Here is a 24,237-nt window from a genome sequence, read left to right on the forward strand (position 1 = left end):
GGCTCTGCTTACAGGGGCACCTGGGTTTGTGTCCAACCCCTTTCAGGCTCAGTCCCAGCCTGATTTTGAGACTCGACTACATCAGTCATTTCTCCTGAAGCCCGACTAGACTGGTGACATGAGGAGGGCAGATCTGAAAACAAATGAAGCATCTCACCAACGTGTGCCCACATGCGTGGCTGCCTCTGGGACCTGCTAAGTATGACCCCGCACGGCTCAGTCCCGGGGCCTGCCTGCTGTGGACACAGGCTACTGACTGGCCACTGACCCAGTGGACGGCGGCTGCTGCCTCCTGGGGAAGCTCCCCACCCCGCAGGAGGCATTTCTGCAGGGCCTGGGACAGCAGCCCCCGGCTCCAGAGGTGGGATGAGGGGGCGGGTGGGAAGGAAAAGGGACGGGCAGGAGGCTGACCTCACATCTAGCTCTCCGGGTGCTGAAACCTCCAAGTCCACTCTCCCACCCCTGGATCACGCACCCGGCTAGGGCCAGAGCAAGCCAAGGGCATGACTAGCAGCATTGTTTGGTCTTCCAGAATAACCTTGAGAAAACACAGATAGAGGGAGAGCAACAAAAATCTGTATCAGCTTAAAAAGGCACACATCTCCCCGCCCATTCTGCAAGAAATGGAAAAACAATCTTCACACACAGTTGCCATGGTAATCACTCTGGGTTTAAATGACAACATTTTAATTGCTACTCTTGCAAAACAGGTGGGCTGCTCACACTGGTAGGTCCAATGTGCTTTGCTAAAAAGTTTTTTTTTCAGACTTTTTGGTAGCGAGAGAGCTACGGAGTCTAAAGAGGAAGGAGCCATATGGTAGGGAATATGCGTAAGCCCTTCCACCCTCACAGTGGCTTCAGGATGCCAAGTCTCTTACGGACACTACCATCAAGGAGATATTAGGAAAGAGATAACAACACTTATAACATTTTTTTTTTAAGGAAAGAAAAAGGTCCCTTTTCCCATAATGAACATTTAGGAAATTCAGATCTGCAAAAAGAAAATTAAAATCACCAATGATGCCAACGCCGACGGGTAACCAATGCACACACTCCGGGTTACGTCTGCGCTTGGCTGTCTCATCTGTTCTCGGCACCAAAGCTTTGACTAGTTCATCCTCAGGCCGCTGGAAAGTCCTTACAAACAGCCCCCCCACACCCCCATGAGAGAAGAGGCTCCACCAAGAACCAGCAGAGAGCCTCACTAACGCACAGCACCCCTGCCTCCCAGGGCGAGCTAAGGCTTTGATTAGTAACGGGTCAGGCAGTTCTGGGAAACGGAAGTAGGTGGGTTTCTAAGGAAGGAGATGAGTTTCTAAGGCGTTCAACTTCTGGGAGTTTGAAATCCAGGGTAGACATAGGTGAGATATGCGTTGGGGTGAGTCTTTCTCTGGCATCGGCCCCACTGATGGGACAATGGACAATGGACAATGGCCGGGGCCCTGTTTTCAGAGCTTTGGTCGGTGGGTGGATCTAGCCAACTTTACATCTTCTTGTCCATCATCCAGCACCGTGTGCCTACCCTGCTCTTACTTCCAGGTAACCCGGCTTCCTCCACAGTGAGGACAGCACGTCCTGCTGGCTCTGAAAGACAGCTTCTGTGATGTCACCGTCTCTCCTGCACGGAGGTCTTGGGGGGTCGCTTCTCAAAGATGTCATCTAAGAAAACGCGGGGAAGAGGGGGCGCTAATAGCTACAGTTTACAAAAGTTTAACTCTTCACGTAACCCGTCCCAGCAGCAGAGTGGTATGTCATTGACATTTCATGTCATCAAGTCAGTTTCAGCTTCAGAAGAATCACACCGTTGCACCAAAATGTGTCTGGTGCCTCCAATGGCCTCCCCGTGGGTCAGAGTAATAGAGTGTTTCAGGGGGGTTCAGATGTCCCCGATGCTCCACGCTGCCCACGGGTCCGCGAGGGTCTCCATGCTCCTGCAGCGGCTGTGATGGAGAGCCCACTGAGAGCTCTAATGCCTGCCCCACGCCCCACGCGACCTCAGCAAGGAACGCAGCATCGACGCAGGCGCCCTCTGCCCCTCGGGTGACTTGGTTACTTCAGGAGACATGTCCTCCAGGTTCTTTGCCTTAAGGCTGCGGTTCTCAACCTGTGGGTCGCGACCCCTTTGGGGGTCGAACGACCCTTTCACAGAGGTCGCCTAAATACATCCTGCATATCAGATACTTACATTCCAATTCATAACAGTAGCAACATTACAGTTATGAAGTAGCAACGAAAATAATTTTATGTTGGGGTCACCACAACATGAGGAACTGTATTTAAAGGGTCGCGGCATTAGGAAGGTTGAGAACCACTGCCTTAAGGGTTTCATAGAAGCTGACGAACCCTTTACAAGCAGAGGAAGAAGAGCTGTTTGGATCTAAACCCCCTCCCCCTCCTTTATCTATATGGGGGGGGGGGGTAGGTTTACAGTTTTGAGCACATGAAACAGAGTTTATTCGTTATTTTATTTGTCTGTTATTGTAGTATTTTCCCTACGAACAGCTGTAAACCTCCTTTTGCCCTGCCCTGTGCAGCCGCACTAACCTCGCCAGAGGCTCCAGCACCGCATGGAGGGACCCACGGTTGTCCTGGTGCTTTCTTAACTGGGATCTTGCCCGTGGTTTATCAACAGGGAAACTGAGGCACACAGGCCGCAGACCTGCTGACAGAGGGGCAGGCCCAGGATTTCTGACTTGGTGCAGCACCGCACCCCGCCCTCTGTGGCTGGCCCTGTGTTCCCCAGACCAGTACCACTGGCAGCACCTGGGCACTTGTTAGAACCGCACATTCTCCGCCGCACCTGGACCTGCAGGGTCAGAAACTCTGGGGGTGGGGGTGCAGCACCCCACGTTTGCGGGAGCCTCCAGGGATGCTGATGCACGTTTACGTTTGAGAGCCGCTGTTCTGCAATAAGTGGTAAATTCTACATTGAGCTTCAGTTTTAGAAAAATTCTGAGAATCTATCTTTAAACTCGGAGGTCTCAAAGGAGCCACATGCCCCGCCCCCGCCCCCCCCCCCCCCCCTCGGTGCCGGGTGCAGTGGGACAGATGCCCTGGCTGCACCTGCCCTGTGCCCTGCGTGGCACTGACGGTGCCCTGGTCAGAGAATGTGCTCCCTGGGCTGCAGTGTCCCCTCTGTACAGCGGAGGCACTGACCTTGCAGGGCTGCTGCAAAAATTAAATGAAATAATACATACATGAGGAGCCTGGCACTTCAGAGTAAACAACACTGGTTTCTCCTATTCACCCCATAGTCTGAAATGATCAGAAGTTTAATGTGCATTTGAGTAACCCTGTAATTCACCTCTATTGTTATGAGAATGAACCTGAAACAGCAGGTCTTTTTTTTCCTTCTTCAGTGAATTAAACCTGACTTACTGAGGTCTCAGACTTCTGAATACCATTTGTAACTTTGACATTAAAGGCTTGTAGTTAAAGTCCTGAAGTCATGGGGCTGGGCACCTGTGTAGGGTCTCCCTCCAACTCTTACTATTTTTTTAAAAAAATACTTTTATTGATTTCAGAGAGGAAGGAAGAGGGAGAGAGAGATAGAAACATCAATGATGAGAGAGAATCATTGATCGGCTGCCTCCTGCTCGCCCCCTCCTGGGGATTGAGCCCATAACCTGGGCATGTGCCCTTGACTGGTATGGAACCCAGGACTCTTCAGTCCACAGGCCAATGCTCTATCCACTGAGCCAAACTGGCCAGGGCCAACTCTTACCATTTTTTTTTTAATATATTTTATTGATTTTTTTTTACAGAGATGAAGGGAGAGAGATAGAGAGTCAGAAACATCGATAAGAGAGAAACATCGATCAGCTGCCTCCTGCACATCTCCTACTGGGGATGTGCCCGCAACCCAGGTACATGCCCTTGACCGGAATCGAACCTGGAACCCTTCAGTCCACAGGCCGACGCTCAATCCACTGAGCCAAACCGGTTTTGGCAACTCTTACCATTTTTAACGAGCAATGTTGTCCCTGCCACAGGAGCAAATCCGCAGAGCACCGTGAGCAGGACTGAAAAGGGTTAAGTGTCCAGAATTCTCTGCCAATGAGGCCATTAGTGCTTCCTGCAGGACGGCAGGTCCAGTTGGCCCTGTTCAAATCTAAATTCTGCAGCCTGTGCTCCCCCCCCCCCCCCCCCAATGACATACGATCAGCGTCAGAGATCAGACAGGTAGCTGATCGTATTTACATTACATTACATGTGAGGCTGAAGGCAGGTCTGAGCTTGCTGCCTCAATCCAGATTCACCTGGAGGGTAAACTCAACGAAGGGTTTCCCAGCCTCTCAGCCTGGCCTTTGCTTTAGGGAACATGAGTTCTTCCCACCCTCGTTCCTTAGTTCTGAAGGGATTTGGTTCATTTCAGTGTACCAAACTAGAAGGGTGGGGGGTAATAGGAAGGCAACACAACCGCCCGAGTTGGAAGCCTGGTTGCCTCAGGTACTGGCTGGGACTGTGGGCATATTTAACTTCAGTGCCTCAGTGTTGTCATCTGTAAAATAGGACAATGGCAGCTACCTTTCAGAATTACAATGAAAACTAAGTGAAATCATGCACAAAAAGCACACTGTCAAGAACATAGCCGGCAGGCAATATATTTGCCATTATTTCAGCTCCTTGTTTTGCCAATTGCTCCTTCCAAAAAGACCACTGAAATTCCACCTGCTGTGTTTTTCTCTTGCTCACCAAGGAACTGGCTGAAGACAGGCAGCCAGAGAGGACAGAGAAAAAAACAAACAGCCTATTAAACTCTGAAGTGATATAATCAAAGCATGAATGATCGAGAATGGACGGTCACTCTAGTCTTCAGGAAGCACAGGCCATGACCAGGTACGATGCCACCCTACCCTCCACTAGTGCCAGGTGCCCAAGACGACTTAGGTATAAAGGCAATGTCAGCAAAGACATACTGCACACACTTTACCCGACAGAAATGGTCTTATTCTTATGCACTGAAATGTCCATTCACTTCAGCAACTATCTGAAGCACTGCTCTAAGTGCTGGAAATGAGAGCGTCAGAGACACTGGTCTCACGGCGGAAAGACCTCTCTCACTGTTAGATATCACCGAGGCAATCCTCTCTGCTCAGCAAACACGCTCCTTAGACTCAGTGTCTGTAGGGAAAAACACTCATTAAACGCCGGCTCCCCACGCTGGCCCTGTGCCAGACACAAGACACAGCACGTCCTCACAGTGGTCTCGGATGTGAACAGTGCTGTTAGGCACATGACGCAGATTTGGAAACTGAGGCTTAGAAAGACTAGCGCACGACTCAAGTTTCCATGATGAGTAAGCGATAAAGTCAGCACGGGCTCAAAACCTGTGCTCTTCATCCCTACTTGGGTTACCGCCATGGATTTCCATAGTTTTTTTAAAACTGGCAAGCGAGAGAAGTTGGATTCAGCCCAGCGTATGCTGCCAGCTAAGTCACCCCAATACTTGCCTTCGGCAGACCCTCCACTGCTAAGAGTCCACGAGTGACTCAGACTTCATTCAGGACACCAAGTCTGAAGTTGGGATTTAAGGTCTTCTCGGACTTGGCCCCAGCCTAGCTTTGTAGCGTCACCTCCCACGCCCACAGAGCCTCTTGTCACTTCCTGAGGGACTTGCGCGCTGCTCAGCCCCTGTACCTTTTTGCTTATAACACGCGTCTGTCGGACTCTGCCATCAGTAACACTGAGGAACCCCAAGTACTCATTCGGGACCATCTGGGAACGCCACTCTTCTGCGAGGCTCTTCCTAATCCCCGGCCCTCTCGGGGAAGATGAGAGCTGAGCCCTCAACCCACTTGGCTTTACAGCTGCTCAGATGTCGCTCCCATCAATGTAACTGACTCATCTTCCTTCCTGTCTGTAGTTCTCGAGGCACTCAGCCTGGTGCCTTTGCCGCAGGTTTATAGTGAACGCTGAGGCAGAGGAAATGCCAAATTATCAAGAGGATCCTGTTTTCATCACACCCCAATACTCCATCACCTGGCAGGTTCTCCGGTATATCACACATACGTGTGTTCAAAACACAAAAAGACTGGCTACACACAAAGTCGCATGCGCGGACCCAAAGCCCAGGGACTGGTTTTTGTACGTCAGGTTGCAATTAACAAAACAAAACAAAAACACTTTAATTGGGGCCTGTCTTTGGAAAGAGAATTTGAAAACAAAAAACATTTAAAAGCTTTGAGTGGCTTTATCACCATCATCCTTCCTTTGCGAGAAGATGAAATGATCAGTCTTGTTTCCGATAAGGTTGCTCTGGAGGATAGAGCTTAGATCTGTAGCCAGGCGGTGCCTCCCGCGTCCCCACCTTAGCACCAGATGCCCACGGCACTTGGCACACCCAGCACTCCACCTTGAGTGTGCCAAGCCCCTGCCACGGGGGGAGCAGCACCTAGAAATCAGGCCTGCGCCCTGACCCACTTGCATTTGCCACCCACGGGCAAGAACCGGCAGGCGTGATTTCATCTGGGGACTCACAGGTCCTAAAGTAGAGTTACAATTTCTAAACAATTCCTCCTCAAGGATCTCTTTTCAAAGTAAGTTTTTCTAACTCTCATTTAAACCTAATCCAATTCATGTGAAATTTCAAGGTAAAGAAAAAAAAAAACTATTAAAGTAGGATTTACCAGAATATCTTTCTATATTGTTGAAATGAATTCCATTCATTCTTACCCACGGCTGCCTCTGTCTGTACAGTTGTAAGCCCGCTGGATTACAAGGCGGGCTCAGTGCCTCGCCGGCGGAGCAGCCACTGCACTGGCGAGTAGGAATTATCCTCTGGCCATTTCTTACCTGGATCCAATGACGTCGAAAAGATGCTGCCAGCGGTCGTTGATTTTACTGAGCTTGTCATCGATCTCAGCCGCTCTGGTCTGGTTGCTGGCCTTGATCAACTGGTCACCCATTTGCTTTAATTGCAACTTGTTCTCGCTAAACAGGTTTATTTCTTCCATGCAGTCCTGGCAAAGGCACCAAAGCAAAGCTTCAATGACTGCCCAAAATTCGTTCCTTTGCCAGGCAATAAATACACAGTTGCCTCTTGGAAAAAATGTTTTTAATTAAAAAACTTCTCAGACCTGTTAATACAACTCTTCAGTGAGCAGCTAGGAAGCCAAGCAGTGCCCACTCAGCACACGCGGGATACACAAGGCCGTGGTTACTTACAGCCCCGGCTTCCCCTCACCGAGTTCTTCTAATCTCGCCTACCTGGGAGTGAGGACACCTGCGTCTAAGTAAATTAGCCTATAGAGTCAGCGTTTTCCTGAGCGGCAAGAATGCTTCTCCCTTTCTCTGTGGCTATTAGTAACCTTCAAAATGATGAGCTCCATTACTGTTGGCCTCTCCCCTTTGGCAAGGGGGGCTCTGTAATAATAACAACTAGAAAAAACATAACTCACCCGGAGTGTAAACAGACGCTTAAGGAGATGGGGGTGGGGGGGGGGGGTGGAGAGGGAGGCACTTTCCTGGCCGGACTTCCAGAGAGAGAGGAACTCCCCTCAATTCACAGCACCCTGCTCTCTAGAGGGGCCCCACACTTCCCATCTCTCTGGAATCCCCACTTACCAGCTCTTTTCTGGGAAGGAACAGAAAGAGTGAGAAAGTCCCTTCAAATTTCTAAAATGCTACTGGAAACACACCAATCACACACCACACACCACTGTGAGCTGGTGAGAGGAGGAGGGAGGACCACGGGAGGGTCCCTGCAGTCACGTGGGCGCTGCTGCTTACCTTCTGTAGCTTGTCGATCATTTCTTCGATACTAACATCTGCTGTCTGCAGGACCTTGTTTTCCATCTGCACCAGCCAGGCACACAGCTCTTTATTTTTCTCATTGAACACAATCCATGAATTGAGTCTGTCTTCAATCTCCTGTTTGCGTATAGCCACCTGGAAACGAAAATGCATTTGGCAGCTGAGTACAGGCAGGAAGGCAAGTGTTTTTTCCCTTCCCATCCCCCCATCGAAAGGACTACGAATTTCATTCATTTCAGTCAGTAGCCCTATCGACTTAAATTACTACGTTTCTGCCTCTTAAGCTCCTCGGGTTTTAACAACAGAATTTGCTCTCTCCTTTGATAAATGTCATAAAAAAACAACAAAGATTGTACCTGACCAAAAGGGCTCAGTTTTATCCAATATTATCAGGTTATATTAAAAAACTAGAAACAGGAAAGGTTAAGTGAATAACTTAAGCATCACCTAAGTTTTTTCTGTTCCTGTTCTTTCTAATATACATTCGCTGAATGCTCGCTGCATGCTAACTTATAATGTTAGGACCCAAATCCTTCCCTTTTAAAAAGTGATCGTCTTTTTACCTTCTTAAGGACAATGTCCTGCCTATTTACTTAAAAAAGCATAATACAGATCCAGTTACGAACCTAACATTTGTAATGCAAATGTGCCATGAAAATTCAAGTCATTTAAACATCCTAGTTTTGTATTTCAAAACAAAAACAAAGCAAAATTAGATTAAAAACAACACCAACGCACATCACTCATTGACTTCACCTTCCCACCATGTCCTACCACTGTGGATAGAAACCATGGGAATGGGGTGGAATACTAGCCTACAGCACGCAGGCTGCCCCCAAATGCCCAGCACTTCCGGAGGCACAGGCAACCCTGAGCTGGTCTCAGCGAAGGGTCTTCCTCTTCCCAGGGTTCAAATATATTACTTCAATAAATATAAATTCAAAGAATGAAATCGGCTTTTTTCTATGTAAAAAAAATCCTCTCAAGTATTAAAAATCTTTTTAAGCTTAGAGTTAAAAGGGGTAATAGCTAAAGAGTTCTTTTGGGAAAGTTTGAACACCCCACTTTGCAGATGGGGAAACGAAGGCTGAATTCCCAGAGAGTTTTTTGCTGTGCACAGAACACCTCTGCTGTTTTCAGAGTGGAGGCCAAAATGTCTAGTATTTGCTCCCCCCTCCGCCCCCCCGCAACCAAATGTGTTAAAAAGGCCCAGAGAACTATCCCCCCAAAACCAGGTTTTGTGTTTCTGCTCCTCAGGGCATCTATTTATCTTGGTTTGAAAAAACCCTGGCATTTTGCACAGCATCACTTTGGTAGGCTTCATAATGAGGAACATCTGGACCCCTGTCTTTGCTGCTTAACTTTCAGGATACTTTTCATATTTCCTAAATATTTTCTTTTATATAAAATTTGAATGAAAATTCTAAAAGGACATTTAAAAGTAGGGTACATTGTGAATATTAAACACTAAAATCAAGAAAGAAAAACGCTTTTACTTTATGAAAATGCATCCAAAAGTGCCTGAATTTCAACTCTTAAAAATACATCTCATAATTCACAAAATGAGATTTGGGAGTTTACTTTTCTTAGAATTACATGTTTGTAAAACAAAGATCTGCTGGAACCCCTCAATTCCGTCTTGATCCTATCACAAACACTGCCGAATACCCCACCACAATCTCATTCTTAATCAGAAGTGAAGCCCTCGTGAGCCACTGAGGTGCTAAGGGTAGCAGCAGATCATTTCTTTCAGAGTTTTAAAAACTTGACAGAAACATCGGGTGGCACGTGAATGCGGAGTTCTGGGATGCAAGGCAGTCCCTGCGGGACTCTAAGTGCGACTCAGCCCAGAAGAGGTGCCGCAGCCTCTGCTCTAAGTCCGGCCTCCGGAAGGGATCCCTTCTGGGCCCTAATTCTAACCCACAGATTAGTCTTGTCAAATGCAGGAGACAGAGAGCACGCGCACACGGCGGGCATAACTGCAACCCCTCACACACTTCACCTGGCTTTTTACGAGGCTCGTTAACAAGGTGCCAAGTCCCAGCAGGGAAAGCTGGGGAAACAAAGGGGCAGGTCTGCTACACCGGGTCGCTGCCTGCGAAGGGAGCAGCGGCCTGGGCTCCAGCGGAAAGGGCCTCCGGTCAATGAAACGGAGCGCCTTTCTACTCTGTCTGGCCCTCGGAGACGGTTCCATAAACGCCACAACAGCCGTGCCCTGCCGGGAACCGACTTACTCGTAGGCAGAGGTCCTCCCATTGTCTGTGCAGAAGCTCTATCTGCTCCTTCAGCACCATCACGTCCTCCACAAGAATGTGCTGCGTTAGGTCGCTTTTCATAGTTTGAAGTTCTTTCAAGTTCTGAGTCCAGTTAGCCAAAGACTTCTCTAGCTCCTGCATTAAACACGGGAACAGGGAGAGAGAAACAACAAACCTTCAACTCAAACTGCTGTTGTTTCCAAACCTGTAGGCTAATCCTTTGATTGGACTCTGGGGGAGGGGACACCCGGAAGGGGGCGGGACCTCCCGAATGAGAAACAGCCCAGGGCCAGCTTCTGCAGGGGAGGCTGGCCAGCTCTTCACCACCTTTTGTCTCAAAAGAAAACTCTTCTACCTCTATTTTCATTTTCTCAGGCAGTTCAGATTTTTATATAATGAATTCTACTTTAAAGTCACGTCGGTTTTTACCTTTATTTAGAGGAAAGCAACAATCTCTCTCTCTCTCTCTCACACCCACACACATACACACACACACACATACACACATACACACACACACACACACATACACACAAACACACACACATACACACACATACACACACACACACAAACACACACACACATACACACAAACACACACACAGACACACACAGACACACACACATACACACAAACACACACACACACATACACACAGACACACACACATACACACAAACACACACACAGACACACACACACACAGACACACACACACATACAGACACACACACATACACACAAACACACACACACACATACACACAAACACACACTTCTAATTCTGGAACTACGCCACAGATGAAAAACTTTTAAATGTAGAAAGTTGATTTCCTATTCTTAAAAAACACCTAAGAAATGCACTGATGCCACCTTGGCAATCATATAACAACAGCTCTGTTCAAAGGGAATTATTTTGGTTAACTTTCAAAAAGAAAGTTAAAATATAATGAAAGAAAAAAATAAATTGTTACTAAATAATTGGCAGAGATTGGTTAGCAGAAAATTTCCTGTGGCCCTGGAAACTTTTTTTTTTTTTCAAATAAATTGGTCAAATTTAAACCTTTTGAATTCTAGGACATAATCAACACAATTACTCTCACAACAGGGGAGATAAAAGGAAACAGCTAGAACATTTACAAGTCTTTTTTTAAAAAGAATACATTTTTATTGATTTCAGAGAGGGAGATAGAAACATCAATGATGGGAGAATCAATGATAGGCTGCCTCCTGCACACCCCACACTGGGGATCTAGCCCACGAGCCCGCAACCCAGGCACAAGCCTTTGACTGGAATCGAACCTGGGATCCTTCAGTCTGCAGGCTGACACTCTATCCATTGAGCCAAAGCAGCTAGGGCACGTGTCTTTAAAAAATAAAAAAAAAATTGCATGGTCTGTTACTGTTTTGTGAGCACTTCCAAGTAACTCTGTTAAGAGCTATAGCACAATGAAAAGATCACTAGTTCAAGAGCCATTTTTATTGTGCTTACAATTCTTCATACTTTGGCACACTGTGAGGGTCTCCATTCACACCTGCCTATAGGAAAGTGAAAGAGCGATGATTCACATCAGAAACATGGCTGAGTGAGGCAACAATAAAAATGTGTGAATTCTGATTGATTTCCAGAGCTCTCATTTCTACACTGATATGATCTCACAAGCTACTGCCAATAATTTACGTTTAATAAAATGGTCTGGAGAATTCTTTTTTAAAGGTTGCATGGGGACTAGGAAATACCATCTTTACCAGAAATCATTATTTCAAATTTTTGTTACCTAGTTTTAGCCTCACAATTCTAGTAAAGTGGGTGAGAGCAGATACAGCAGCGGAACAGTTTCCATGAGCTACATAATATAAAGGGGGCGACTTGTAAGTGGAGGTACATCACCAACTGACTTAACTACAGGAACCCCAAAGACCACTGAGCTCCGTGCAGCGTCTCCCTGCTCAGAGGTGCTGACTCAGACGCCTGTGTATTAGGGAGGCGTGTATAAGTTACCCACAGCCAACTTGAAATCTCTTTGGTTTGCATACTTGGTTGGTTTCCTCCTACAACTGAAAGGGTAATTAACAGGTATAAAACTTTTGAATATGGGCATCTTTATGATTCCTAACAAGAAGGCTTCTCTGATTTATTGGACGAGGTTGGGATTCCTGTTTTATGCTCTCATGGTCCCTGGTACTTTTTCCTGTAACACTACCCATGCGTACAGTTATTCTCACACACACCTATGCATATAGTGGAACTCTTTGGTTAACATGTGCCTCTCCAGTCGTCTAGACTGTCAACCCAGTACTGGCCAGGGCCATAACAACCTTGCTCACAAATACATTGCCTAGCACCTACCACAATGCCTGGTATTTAATAAATTCTCAGATATCAAAATGTATGATTGAAAGGGAAACAATTTGACATAGCCTTAAGAGCTCTCAAATGTTCATAAATATTAGGTATAAAAAGCAAGGAATCAATATATAAAGCGAGACCTACTGTGGAAGTTTACTACAGCTGATGCTCAGTATTTGTACAAACGTTTAAAAAATCATGCTTCTGTCTTTAAATTAAAATACTCTGGATTTGCTACCAAACTAATTGTGAAAGAGAACACATCAGATAGGTTTCCCTTTCTTTAATATAACCAGCTAAACTGTCTATATTGCAAGAATAATTCCAATTGTTCATATAATACAGGATTGTCAAACAAAGTAATTACATCAAGTAATGCAACACACAGGCCTTGACTGGACTCTAATATAGCACAGCAGCTAAAACCTTTGCCCGTGGATGCAACTACCAGTGCATTGGCAAGTCTTCTCTACATTATCCTTTGGGTAAAAAACGGACGAAGAAATGAATGTATGTATGTGTATGTATGACGTATGTACATATGTATGTAATATATATGCCTGAATATCTTTGGAAGAACATATAAAAAATTGGTAACACGAATTGCTTCTGTGAAAAGAAACTGATGGGAGAAAAAATTTTCATGTCGGGTAGTCCCCCTCTCATCCATGGGGGATGTGCTGGCCCCCCAGTGGACGCCTGAAATGGTGGATGGTAACTAATCCAATATAACTGTTTTTTTCCTATACATACATACCTATGATAAAGTTTAATTTATAAATTAGACATAGTAAGAGATTAACAATAACAAGTAATAATAAAATAGGACAATTATAATAGTATACTGTAATAAAAGTTTTGGGAATGTGGTCTGGGCTCTCTTTCTCAAATATCTGGAATTTTCCATTTAATAGGTTGAGCTGCAGTTGACTGCAGGTTACTGAAACCGTGAAAAGCAAAACCATGGATAAGGGAGGTAGTATTGTGTACCGTTTGTGCCTTCTAAATTTTGGACCGTATCATATTACTTATTAAAAAATTACCTTAAGCCCTACCTGGTTTGGCTCAGTGGATAGAGCATCGGCCTGCAGACTGAAGGGTCCCGGGTTCGATTCCAGTCAAGGGCACATGCCTGGGTTGCGGGCTCGACCCCCAGCAGGGAGTGTGCAGTAGGCAGCCGATCAATGATTCTCTCTCATCATTGATGTTTCTATCTCTCTCTCTCCCTCTCCCTTCCTCTCTGAAATCAATAAATATATATATGTATATATATAAATTACCTTAAAAATAAAATTGTCCCAAGGACTCAATTGTTTGACAAGTTTCATGAACACAAATGCCCACTATAGCAATTTTGATAGTGAAAAGCTAGTATATGAAGTATATAAATCACACACACACACACACACAGAATTATTCCAAACAGAAACTTGGTTGTCACTGGAATATAGTTTTCCTAGGAGGAAAGTACAGCCCAGACTGGTCCAGGGGCTGTTGTATCTCCCCAGGTGATTCAGGATGGTAAACACTGCCCTAGACAGGCTTCAGGTTACATAGGATCCTTTGGAATATGGGCATGGATTGACTGAAATTCATGCTCTTGAACTCTCTCCTGGATTGTTTCCCCTGCGAGAGAGGATGTGGAGGCTATGGAAGCTGAAAGGATCCTGGTGGAAACTGAGAAGTGTGATACTTGGGAAAGTCATGTCCTCTTATGAGTTTATAGTTTGCATTCTGCACTGGTTTCTAGACTTTATGGGAGGAAATTATATGTATCGACCCGAGAGTGACTCCACACCCTCTCATTAGACCTGAAGTGTAGATCTAAACCTAAAGATGTAGAGACGATAAAAACTTTGAAAATTAGGAAGAGGTAGGAACCTTCTGAACCTAACAAAGACACCACCTGCAAATATCAGAGTTAAGGGTGAAATGTCAGAATAATTCTTTTAAAAAAATCAGGATTAACATGCAGGAGCCAGCCATTAATACTTCCATTCAGCATAGTTCTGGAAGCAGTGACCAGTGTAGATGGAACAGAAAAAATAATTAAAAGAAACAAAAAGGGGTCATTTTCCACAAATAGTGATTGTTGACATAGTCATCCAAAAGAATATGTAGACAAATTATTAGAATTAGCAAAAGAATTTTGCAAGATGGCTGAATATAATATCAATATATAAAGTTAGTCACATTTCTAGGCACCAGTGATAAACAGAAAATGTAACCAGAAAAAGGCAGAATGTTTAATAGCTTCAAAAACAACACATCAAGAAATAAATCTAACAAAAGACGCACAATACTATGTGAAGAAAATTATAAAACATCATTGAATGACTAACAGGAGAAACATGCCACATTCAAGGAACAGGAGTACTCAGTGTCAAAAAGATGTTAATTTTTCCCAAATTAACCTACACATTCAGTACTACACAAAATGCTTCTAAAAGTTGTGGAAAATCAAAGACCCAAGGATATCCATACTAAGGTGGGAGAACAAGGTCTGGGCACATATCATGCCTGAAATAAAGATCTGATTTGAAAGCTAAGATAAGCAGACCAATGTGACAGAAAACCAAGAAAGAAGTTCTGTGTATGTGGAAACATGATATTTGACACTGGACTATTCAATAAATAGGCATCAGGACAACTGACTATCCACGTGAATAAAAAAAATTGAGCCTTTAACTCAAAAGTTAATTCTTCAGCCCTGGCCAGGTGGTTCAGTCAGTTGGAGCATCGTCCCATACACCAAAAGGTTGCAGGTTCAATCCCAGGTCGAGACTCCTATGGGAGGCAACTGATCAATGTTACTCTCTCACATTATGTTTCTCTATTTTTCTCTCTCTAAAATCAATGAAAACATATCTTTGCGTGAGGATTAAAAAAAGAATCAATTCTTCAATGAATAAAGGTACAAGTTAAAGAGCAAAACATGAAACTTTCTGAAGAAAATGTAAGAGTTTATCTTTATGACTTTAGTATGAAGATGTCTCAAAGGAAACAGAAAATGAAGATATTGATAAATTCATCTATATTAAAATGACAAAAAATATCCTCCCCGCCCCCTCCCCCCCCCGCCCCAGCCAGTGACACCAAGAAAAAGTAGAAAAAGAAGTTCTTGGATGGGAGAAGACATTTGCAATGTCTATATTCAACAGAGGAGAATTGTCTAAAATAAATAAGTAGCTACTTCAAATCAATAAGAAAACAGCCCAACAGAAAAATGAGTCAAGGATATAAACAGGCAATTCATAGAAGGCAAATCTGAAAAGGTGATAAATATGAAAGAAATATTGAACTTACTAGTAATTAAACTACAAAGAGATACCATCTCACCCCTATCAGACTATCAAAAATTTTAAAAAATTGACAATACCAAGTGATTGGAGAGAGAATAAATTGTTTCCTATTGATATAATGCATCAACACAGCAGTGAGAATGAATGAGTTGGGGGTATCAACACTGATGACTCAAAATCATAATAAGGGGAAAAGGTTGCATTATATGTGTTATATAGTATGGTACTGTTCATGTAAAGTTTAAAAACAAAAGTAATACTTCTATATTTCATTGAGAACTACGGACACATGGTAAAATGATAAAAAAAAAGTGCATAAGCCTGGTAAAAGAACAAATTCAGGGTTGTAAACACTTCTGGGGAGGGAACATACTTTGAAAATCATCCAGGACGCTGTAACTGTATTTGTAATGTTTTACTTTTCAGCTGAGTGATGGTTTCGTGGCAGTCTGTCATATCATTTGTTAGGTTAAAAATATTTTGCATGTCAGATATATTAAAATGAAGGGAAAAACTGATTTCTAGCACAGCTGACATATGGGACTACTTAGTTCTTCCTAATTATTTCAATTTGACTGAAGTCACTGAAGAAAACAAACAAAAAACAAAAACAAGACAAAATACATTCCAAAAGGCTTTTGATGTCTCTTAAACATCAAACCTGCAAAGAGGGAAGAGACCCGGCAATTCCTGACCTGGAAATTTTACGGATGCAAATTCCTGTCTGCAAAGGCCTGACAGTGATGGTGAACCTATGACACGTGTGTCAGAGGTGACACGCGAACTCATGTTTTTGGTTGATTTTTCTTTGTTAAATGGCATTTAAATATATAAAATAAATATCAAAAACATAAGTCTTTGTTTTACTATGGTTGCAAATATCAAAAAATTTCTATATGTGACACGGCACCAGAGTTAAGTTAAGGTTTTTCAAAATGCTGACACGCCGAGCTCAAAAGGCTCGCCATCACTGGCCTAAAATATGCAGAAATTTTTGCTAGTGTGATATTAATTAGGCAGAATACAGTTTGGAAGGTTTTATAAAAATGTTATAACTGAGCAAAAAAACTCAACCCACTGGCTTTTAAAAAAACCTGAATTCTTTAGTCATACTTGACTCTCATTTCAATGACACGGTCCTTTGGTAAGGGGACAGCTTTCAAGGTCGTCTCCAAGGCCACATCTTACATCTCCGAGAGCCAGACAGAAAGAGGGTCTGAGTGAAACCACGAGGGTCCCAAAGGCTCTCATTTTCACACATGGGTCTCCAAAACCATGGGTTCTAATTCCTTCAGAGACCAGGATGCTTTGTTAGATAAAAGATAGGAAAAATGCTTTCCAACTGAACATGAAAACTTGGTTCCAACACAGAAACGGAAAGGCAAACAAACTCTGCAACTCCCGGGGAAACAGCTGAGCGCGACCGCGCACGCCCCCCTCGGCTTTCAGTACCTTAATCAGCTCTTTCTCTTTCTGGAGGTCCTCGTGAGGTTCTGGAAGAGGATCTTTACTTTGTGCCTTTAAAACGTGCAGCCTACTTTTCAGCTCCTTGATTTTCTTTTCACACTGGTCCCAGGTCTATTTGAAAACACCGTTAAGATTGGTAAGTACTTTGCTACTTAAGAGTAAATGACAGAACCAGAACAACTCATGTAATCCACGGAAGTGCGCTGCCTATTGAGTTTTTGAAGATCACACAGAAACCCAGTTCCTTCCTTGAACAAACCGTGGTCTAAAGAACCGAAGGAACACCACTCTGGTTCAACACCTTTTTGCAGCTTCATGTGTGGCTCATTTCAACCACTGGGTTGGTTGGTTTTTGCTTCAAAATACAGCTGACCCTTGAATGACTCGGGGGGGTGAGGGATGGTTAGGGGAACCCACCTAGAGGAATTGAAAATCCCCATGTGACTTAAGTTGACACTTGGTATCCACAGATTCCCAACTGAAGATGGAAAATAGTTTCCAATCTGCAGCTGGTTGAATCCACAGATGCAAAACCCAAGGACTCTGAGGCCTTTACATTTATTGAAAAAAAGGAGTGGACCGGCACAGTTCAAACCTGTGTTGTCAACCGTCTTTCTTCCTCCCTCCCCATGACCCTGGTCTATGTGATATTATTTCTATTTTGATACTGGAACAGTTCACATTTAAAAGGCTGCTATAAGAACCAATCTTTAGCATTTCACAGACTCAGGCATGCGCTGCAATAGCATCGTAAAACCAAAAGCACTCGACCACTTTTCTTGTCTTCTTTTCTAACGTCACTCCTCTGCTCTCTCTCTTCCCTTTTCTAGTGGTTTGGCTTGGGAGGCCCTTTCACAGTCAAGCTTCACTCGCTCTCCATCTCTCACCCATGCGCTGACAGCCACCTCCTGCTTAAAGCACTTTACCGTTTCTAAAGCATTTTCAACTTCATTGTCTTATTGTCATTGTAATAACCTTAGGAGACAGCACAAGTATTAGTATTATCACATTTAAAATGTGAAAACTGCCCTAGCCAGTCTGGCTCAGTGGATGGAGCTTTGGCCTGAGGACTGAAGGGTCCCAGGTTTGATTCTGGTCAAGGGCATGTATCTAGGTTGCAGGCTTGATCCCCGACCCTGGTAGGGGCATGTACAGGAGGCAACCAATTGATGTGTCTCTCTCACATCAATGTTTCTCTCTCTCTGTCTCTTCCCCTCCCTCCACTCTTTCTAAAAACCAATGGAAAAATATCCTCAGATGAGGATTACTAGGAAAAGGTAAATAATAAAATGTGAAAAATGAGGCTCAGAGAAAACTGACTGGCCGAGGAGATGAAGGTAGAGGCAGCTTAGCCGAGAGGTGCCCTACGGCTGCAGGGCCCCCACGCCCAGTGCAATTCTTTTGCACCATCTCGATTTCCTTAAACCTCACGTTGCTAAGCAACTAGTTGCCTTCATTTTCAAGTTCGGGATGCTTATAATTGGCTCATTAGGGTAAGTTTCTACTGCTGAGGTGACTAACAGCAGACAAACATAAACTCAAACACTATTTTAATCCTCAGTACAACTGCTATCTAAACATACTTGGGTTGGCCCCATTCTATGGTGACAACCATAGAATGTAAGGGGAGGCCACTGGTCCAGCAAATCAAGTCCCTGGAACACAACCAAGAAAGCAAAGCGAGAAACAAAACTCTTCTCCCCCGCCAACCCGGTAACTGCAATTACCATCATGCTTTCAAACATGACTGGAGCTCAACCAGTGTTTCTAGTTCATGAATTTTGCAGTCCATATACCAAAGAAGATTCAGACACTTTGTTCACAGCAGAGATGCTCAGGCCCTAACTCGGGACATATTTATTCTTCATTCAGAAAACCACCTCTGATAAGCTTGGTTATCTGGTTTTGACACACACACACACACACACACACACACACACACACACACACAAAATAGTGCAGCGGTTCTCAACCTGTGGGTCGTGACCCTTTGGCGGTCGAATGACCCTTTCACAGGGGTCGCCTAAGACTATCCTATATATCAGATATTTACATTATGATTCATAACAGTAGCAACATTACAGTTATGAAGTAGCGACGAAAATAATTTTATGATTGGGTCACAACATGAGGAACTGTATTTAAAGGGCCAGAAGGTTGAGAACCACTGCAATAGTGTAAAGAGGAGAGTGGGCTTATCAGGAGAAGGTATGCTCAGAGAAACAAAAAGTAAAAAATAGATAGCTTCATATTCTATGTAGCGAGAGGAAAACCATAAAAGCCACACGAGACCTCAAAGAGCACAGTAATGTAGGGCCTAGGTTCAAAGCAGCTCAGAGTCCTTGAGAAAAACTTGGTATTTTAGCATAACAAAATGATTTTCCTAATACTGACCAAGGAACCTTTCAGTTCTTAAAGATATGATCATAAATTATCTGTGAATTTCATTTATATAAAAAATGCATTTCTGATGATAACAGAAAGATGAAGTATCACTGTGTTTATTTTCATATACTATCCCCAAGGACAGACCAAATGTGGAACATTCATTTCATATATGGAACTTCCACGGAATATTAACAAGTTCTCTGTTTTGCCTTGGCTGGGTCGCACAGTTGGTTAGAGTGTCATCCCGTTCACCAAAAGGCTGTGGGTTTGATTCCTGGGCAGTGCATATACCCAGGTTGTGTGTATGGGAGGCAACTGATTGATGTTTCTCTCTCACGTGGATGTTTCTTTCTCTCTCTTCGGCTCTAAAATTAATAAACATATCTTTGGGTGAGGATTAAAAAAAGTTATCTGTTTCATAAAAGTAAATATAAAATAGAACTTCAAGTATTTACATATTTAATACTGAGTTTTTAAAAATGCTATTATTATTATTATTCTACATTCAGTAACTGGCAAGATTCATGGAATAGTAGGACCTTTGGAAAACTCACAATATCATCCCATAAGCATTCCCATTGTCACACAGCAAACATTCTATGTACTGCATCTGAGCGTCATGAGTGGGAAAGTAAGTGGCGAGTTTACCTCTACGATGCTCTGGAAGTGTTTAATCATCTCTCCTACTTGGATCTTTGTGTCCTTCCAGTTGTCCTGAAGTTGACTGATTCTCTTGCTAACAGACTCTTTACTTTCCAGGTTAGTTGTGCTCAGCAACTTTTCCCCAGCTTCCAAGGTTAGTTCATAGGTGGTTTGCCATCTCTCAAAACGAATTTCTTTATTCTATAAAAAAGAAGAAAGTGACTTGCCTAAGCCATCTCAAACCTAGCTGATCAAAAGACCTGCTCCTCCTCCAGTCTTCCCTGACTTGGTCAACAGCACACTATTCACCACGATGCTCACAGCAGGAACCCAGAGTCATCTTGATTTAGATTTTTATTTACGTGCCACATCCGAACCATTAGTAAGTCTTGTAAATGCTACCCACAAACATACCCTTTTTTATCTTCACTGTGATCACTCTTGTCTATCCATCCTAACAACTCGCCGAGACTACTGACATAGCCTGACTGGATCTGGCAGAATATTTTTCACAAAAAGGCCACAGCGATATTCCCTGCCCCACGTGCTCCTCCAGAACCTGTCACTGGCCAGCCAGTGGCAGTGCCTCTGTCCCCTCCTCCTGACCCCGTGTGGGCACGTGTGATGGCTAAAGACGACAGTGGATGTGACACATGTGACTTCCAAGGTGAGGTCTAAAAGGCACAGAGCTTCTCCCTGGATCTCTCTTTCTTGGGACATGGCCTTTGCAGCCACGAGCTGCCATGGAGGAAGTCTGGCTACCAGAGTTTCCATGTGGAGTGACCATAGGGAATGATGCTGTGGAGCCCAGCGGTTCCAGTTCCTAGCTGTCTGAGTCTTTCCAGCACAAGTGCCAAACACGAGAATGAGCAGGCTGCCAGATGAGTCCAGCCCGAGTCATCACCTGACCGAAACTGCCTGAGACCCCACACAAGAACGGCCTTGGCTGAGCCCCACCAGCCCCCAGAACTGTGGGAGATAAGCATCAATGATGGTTGCTATGCAGCAAGAGATGGGAAATATACTGGGTTCCTGCTTCTCCTTTGGCTGCTCCACCATCCATCCTCCTCAGAGCAGCCAGAGGATCTTTAAAAGATACAAACAGAATCATGCTGCCCCTTCTTCCAACTGAAAATCCTCAGCGGTCTCCTCTTACACCGTGACTGTGATCCAGCTATCATGCCTTGCCTGGAAGACATTCCTCCCTGCCTGCGTCTCAAATTCATTTCCTGCCATCGCGGCCCCACTGGCTGGGCTCCTGTCATACCAGCCTTCTTTCTGTTCCTCTGCGTCGATAAGCTTGTTCCCAGCATGGGGAATTGGGACAGCCATTCCGTCTGTCTGAAAGGCTCCTTCCCCAGACTTTGCCTGGCTGGCTCCTTCTCATCACTCAGGCTCCAACGATGTCACATTCCCAGAGATCGCCCATTCTAAAGGAGCCACCCAGCCCCTCCATTAGCTGCAGTTTAATGAAGTATACATGCCTTATTGCAATCAGGTATTTTCTTATTTATTAACTAGAAGCCTGTTGAACAAAGATTTGCGCAATAGGCCTTCCTTCCCCTGGTTGCTGGCACCAGTTTTCCTCTGGCACCCGGGACCCGGGCCTTTGGTCCGGCCGCAGGCTTGGCTTCTCCGCTGTGGCCACAGCGGAGAAGCCAAGCCTCTTCAGTCTTCAGTCCTCACTCTATGCCTGTGTAGGTAAATTAACTGCCATCTTTGTTGGGTTAATTTGCATGGTCGCTCTGATTGGCTGGTGGGTGTAGTGGAGTGACAACAATTTGCATGTTTCTCTTTTATTAGTGTAGATTTGTCTGACTGCCCCCACGAGTGTGGGAGTCCTCTCTTCGTGCCCACCATACTTCAGCACTTACAACAGTGACTGGCACGGAGCATGCGCTCAGTAGCTGACGACTGGGAAGTGAATAGGGAAGTGCAGGGTTTCAGGAGGCTGGTGTTTCATTTTGCCGCATCCCTAGTGAGTGGTTCTCTAGCTCAATGGAACATGCCTGAGAACGGCCAACGAATGACTCTAGCCCTCTGCTCATCAAGCACCTTTCTGATTGAAAACTTTGTTGCCTAAACGGATTAGCCCTTCACAAGTAAGCAGGAGTCCCACTGTAAACTACCACACCGGTGGCCAGGTTATATCTTACTTAGTACCTTAAAGGCTTGGGTGGGTGAGTCTGTCACCCAAACTTCTCCCACTGGACCCACCCATCTCCACTCCTTCCCTACTCCCACAGCCCAGGAGAGCCTCACTACTTTTGGGTGGATGGAGGAGATTGGGTTTCTGACCCTGCAAGGCTAGGGACCCTAGCCCTCTGGCCTCCCCTTGCAGAGAGCACACCTGCACCATGACATCTTCGAAAACCTAAAACCTGGAGGGGATGTATGTCTTCCACAGAATGACCCCCCGTGGTTCCCACACTGTGGCGGCTGGGAGTACCTTCAGCTCATGGATCAGGCTTCTGGTTTGGAAGAGACTGTGGCAGTCCTGGCTCCTGACCGCAGACAGCAGTTGGCTGGTGGCGGCGAGGAAGCGGAGCAAGTCCCCCTCTGGGGTGGAGAAACACCGCCACTGCCTCACCAGCGCAGCGACCGCTCGCTTCCTCTGCCGCACGCTCTGCGCGGCGCTCTGCCACCGGGCCTTCAGCTGTGTGAACTTCGAAACAAATGCCGGCCTTGGGAAAACAGAGGGTTAGGGAATCAGGACATGAACAGGTAGAAAAATAACTATCACAGCATCATAGAAACTCAGATTTGCTATTGATATGCGCAATTTACATACATAACAAACTTCTTATGAACTTAGCACCACTCCACTCAAATATGATGGGGAACTGGGAGCAGGGGCAGCATGTGGTTGGCAAAGATTTTTAGCGAAAGATATTTGCATAGGACCTGGGTACTTTCCACACAGACAACCATTCCTTAAATGGGAGCCGTTTTAACAGCCATTATGCCAAATGCTGCACGGAAAACTACACACTGGATCGGTGGGACAGAGATGAGCAGTTGGGTATCTGGTAATGTTATCTATTATTGAGGGTTTTACTTCATGTAATTTCAGCAGTAAAAAACATGCTTCCTGCAGCTACTCAATCAGTTCCTTTCCAGATAAGTGACACCCTTCACATGAAAAACAAGGCCTTTTATTTGTTGTGGAAAGTCATGCTTTGCTGTACTGATCAAACCAAAACCAGCTGATGATCCTGGAACTGGCTTCATTACTTCCGAGCTGGGAAGAAATGGGCTTTAATTTCTTAGTTATGCTTAAGATGCAGAGGTATATGGTGGTGATGGGGAGGGAAAACCATCCCTACTAGGACACTGGAGAAGTATTCAACAGGCCAGGGTACCTTTGGGCTGTCTGCCATGGGTACCTGTTGTGTGGCAGGTTCAGCTATTGTCACCAGGATGGCCCAAGGGGCTCTGTTCAAGCCTGAGTGGCACTGCCCAGCGGCCCCAATCCTATGTACGCAGCACAGGGAGAAATCCGTCTTTCACAGCTGTGACAAAGCTACTTGCTAGGAATATTCAGAATTATTCTTTAAATAGCAAAACATCATGAGGCTGAAGGTAGAGAGGAAAACATTCTACGGAGAATCCTTTGAGGTAAAAAATCAGTAAACTATACTTGACAAGTGGGTCTGTTCTGCTAACCCCACTCGCCTACCATAGGGGAGAGTGCCACCACGGTTTTTATGGCCCCAGCAAGACCCTATCCTAACATTGTTCCAAGACTGCCCCGTGGTGGTCCGTCAACTGACATGCCCACAGGAAACGGATGGAATCAAGAATCACATGGTGGAAGGCCTGCTCTGACTGCATTACCTCTCTCTCTCTCTGTCTCTCTCTCTCTCTTTCTGTCTCTCTCTGTCTCTCTCTCTCACACACACACACACACACACACACACACACACACACACACACCAGACAGCTTACCTCTTCTCTATTTCTGTTGTGTCCAAGAGTTGTAAGGACTGGGTGACATAGCAATCAGCAATTGTCTGGTTTATAGAAACTTCAGCTTCCAACATCTGTATGTGAGTTAAAATATTAAATATCAGC

The 24,237-nt window shown here is 44.9% G+C and overlaps 1 protein-coding gene across 3 annotated transcripts in view; it reads right to left on the reverse strand.

Annotated features, from left to right (window-relative positions):
• Positions 1–24,237, reverse strand: part of SYNE2 (spectrin repeat containing nuclear envelope protein 2) — a 304,773-nt gene that overhangs the window by 32,442 nt on the left and 248,094 nt on the right. For all 3 annotated transcript variants that reach the window (XM_070418606.1, XM_070418595.1, XM_070418615.1), the window contains 7 exons: positions 24,112–24,206; positions 22,613–22,847; positions 20,170–20,364; positions 17,119–17,244; positions 9,990–10,145; positions 7,732–7,890; positions 6,796–6,962 (listed from right to left, as the gene is read on the reverse strand). In XM_070418606.1, coding sequence (XP_070274707.1) covers positions 6,796–6,962; positions 7,732–7,890; positions 9,990–10,145; positions 17,119–17,244; positions 20,170–20,364; positions 22,613–22,847; positions 24,112–24,206 — 1,133 coding nt within the window. The remainder of the gene's footprint in view (positions 1–6,795; positions 6,963–7,731; positions 7,891–9,989; positions 10,146–17,118; positions 17,245–20,169; positions 20,365–22,612; positions 22,848–24,111; positions 24,207–24,237) is intronic.

Source organism: Myotis yumanensis, unplaced genomic scaffold, assembly GCF_028538775.1.
Source record: "Myotis yumanensis isolate MYYU_CA2020_CCGP unplaced genomic scaffold, mMyoYum1.0.hap1 SCAF_1, whole genome shotgun sequence".
Classification (NCBI taxonomy): domain Eukaryota; kingdom Metazoa; phylum Chordata; class Mammalia; order Chiroptera; family Vespertilionidae; genus Myotis; species Myotis yumanensis.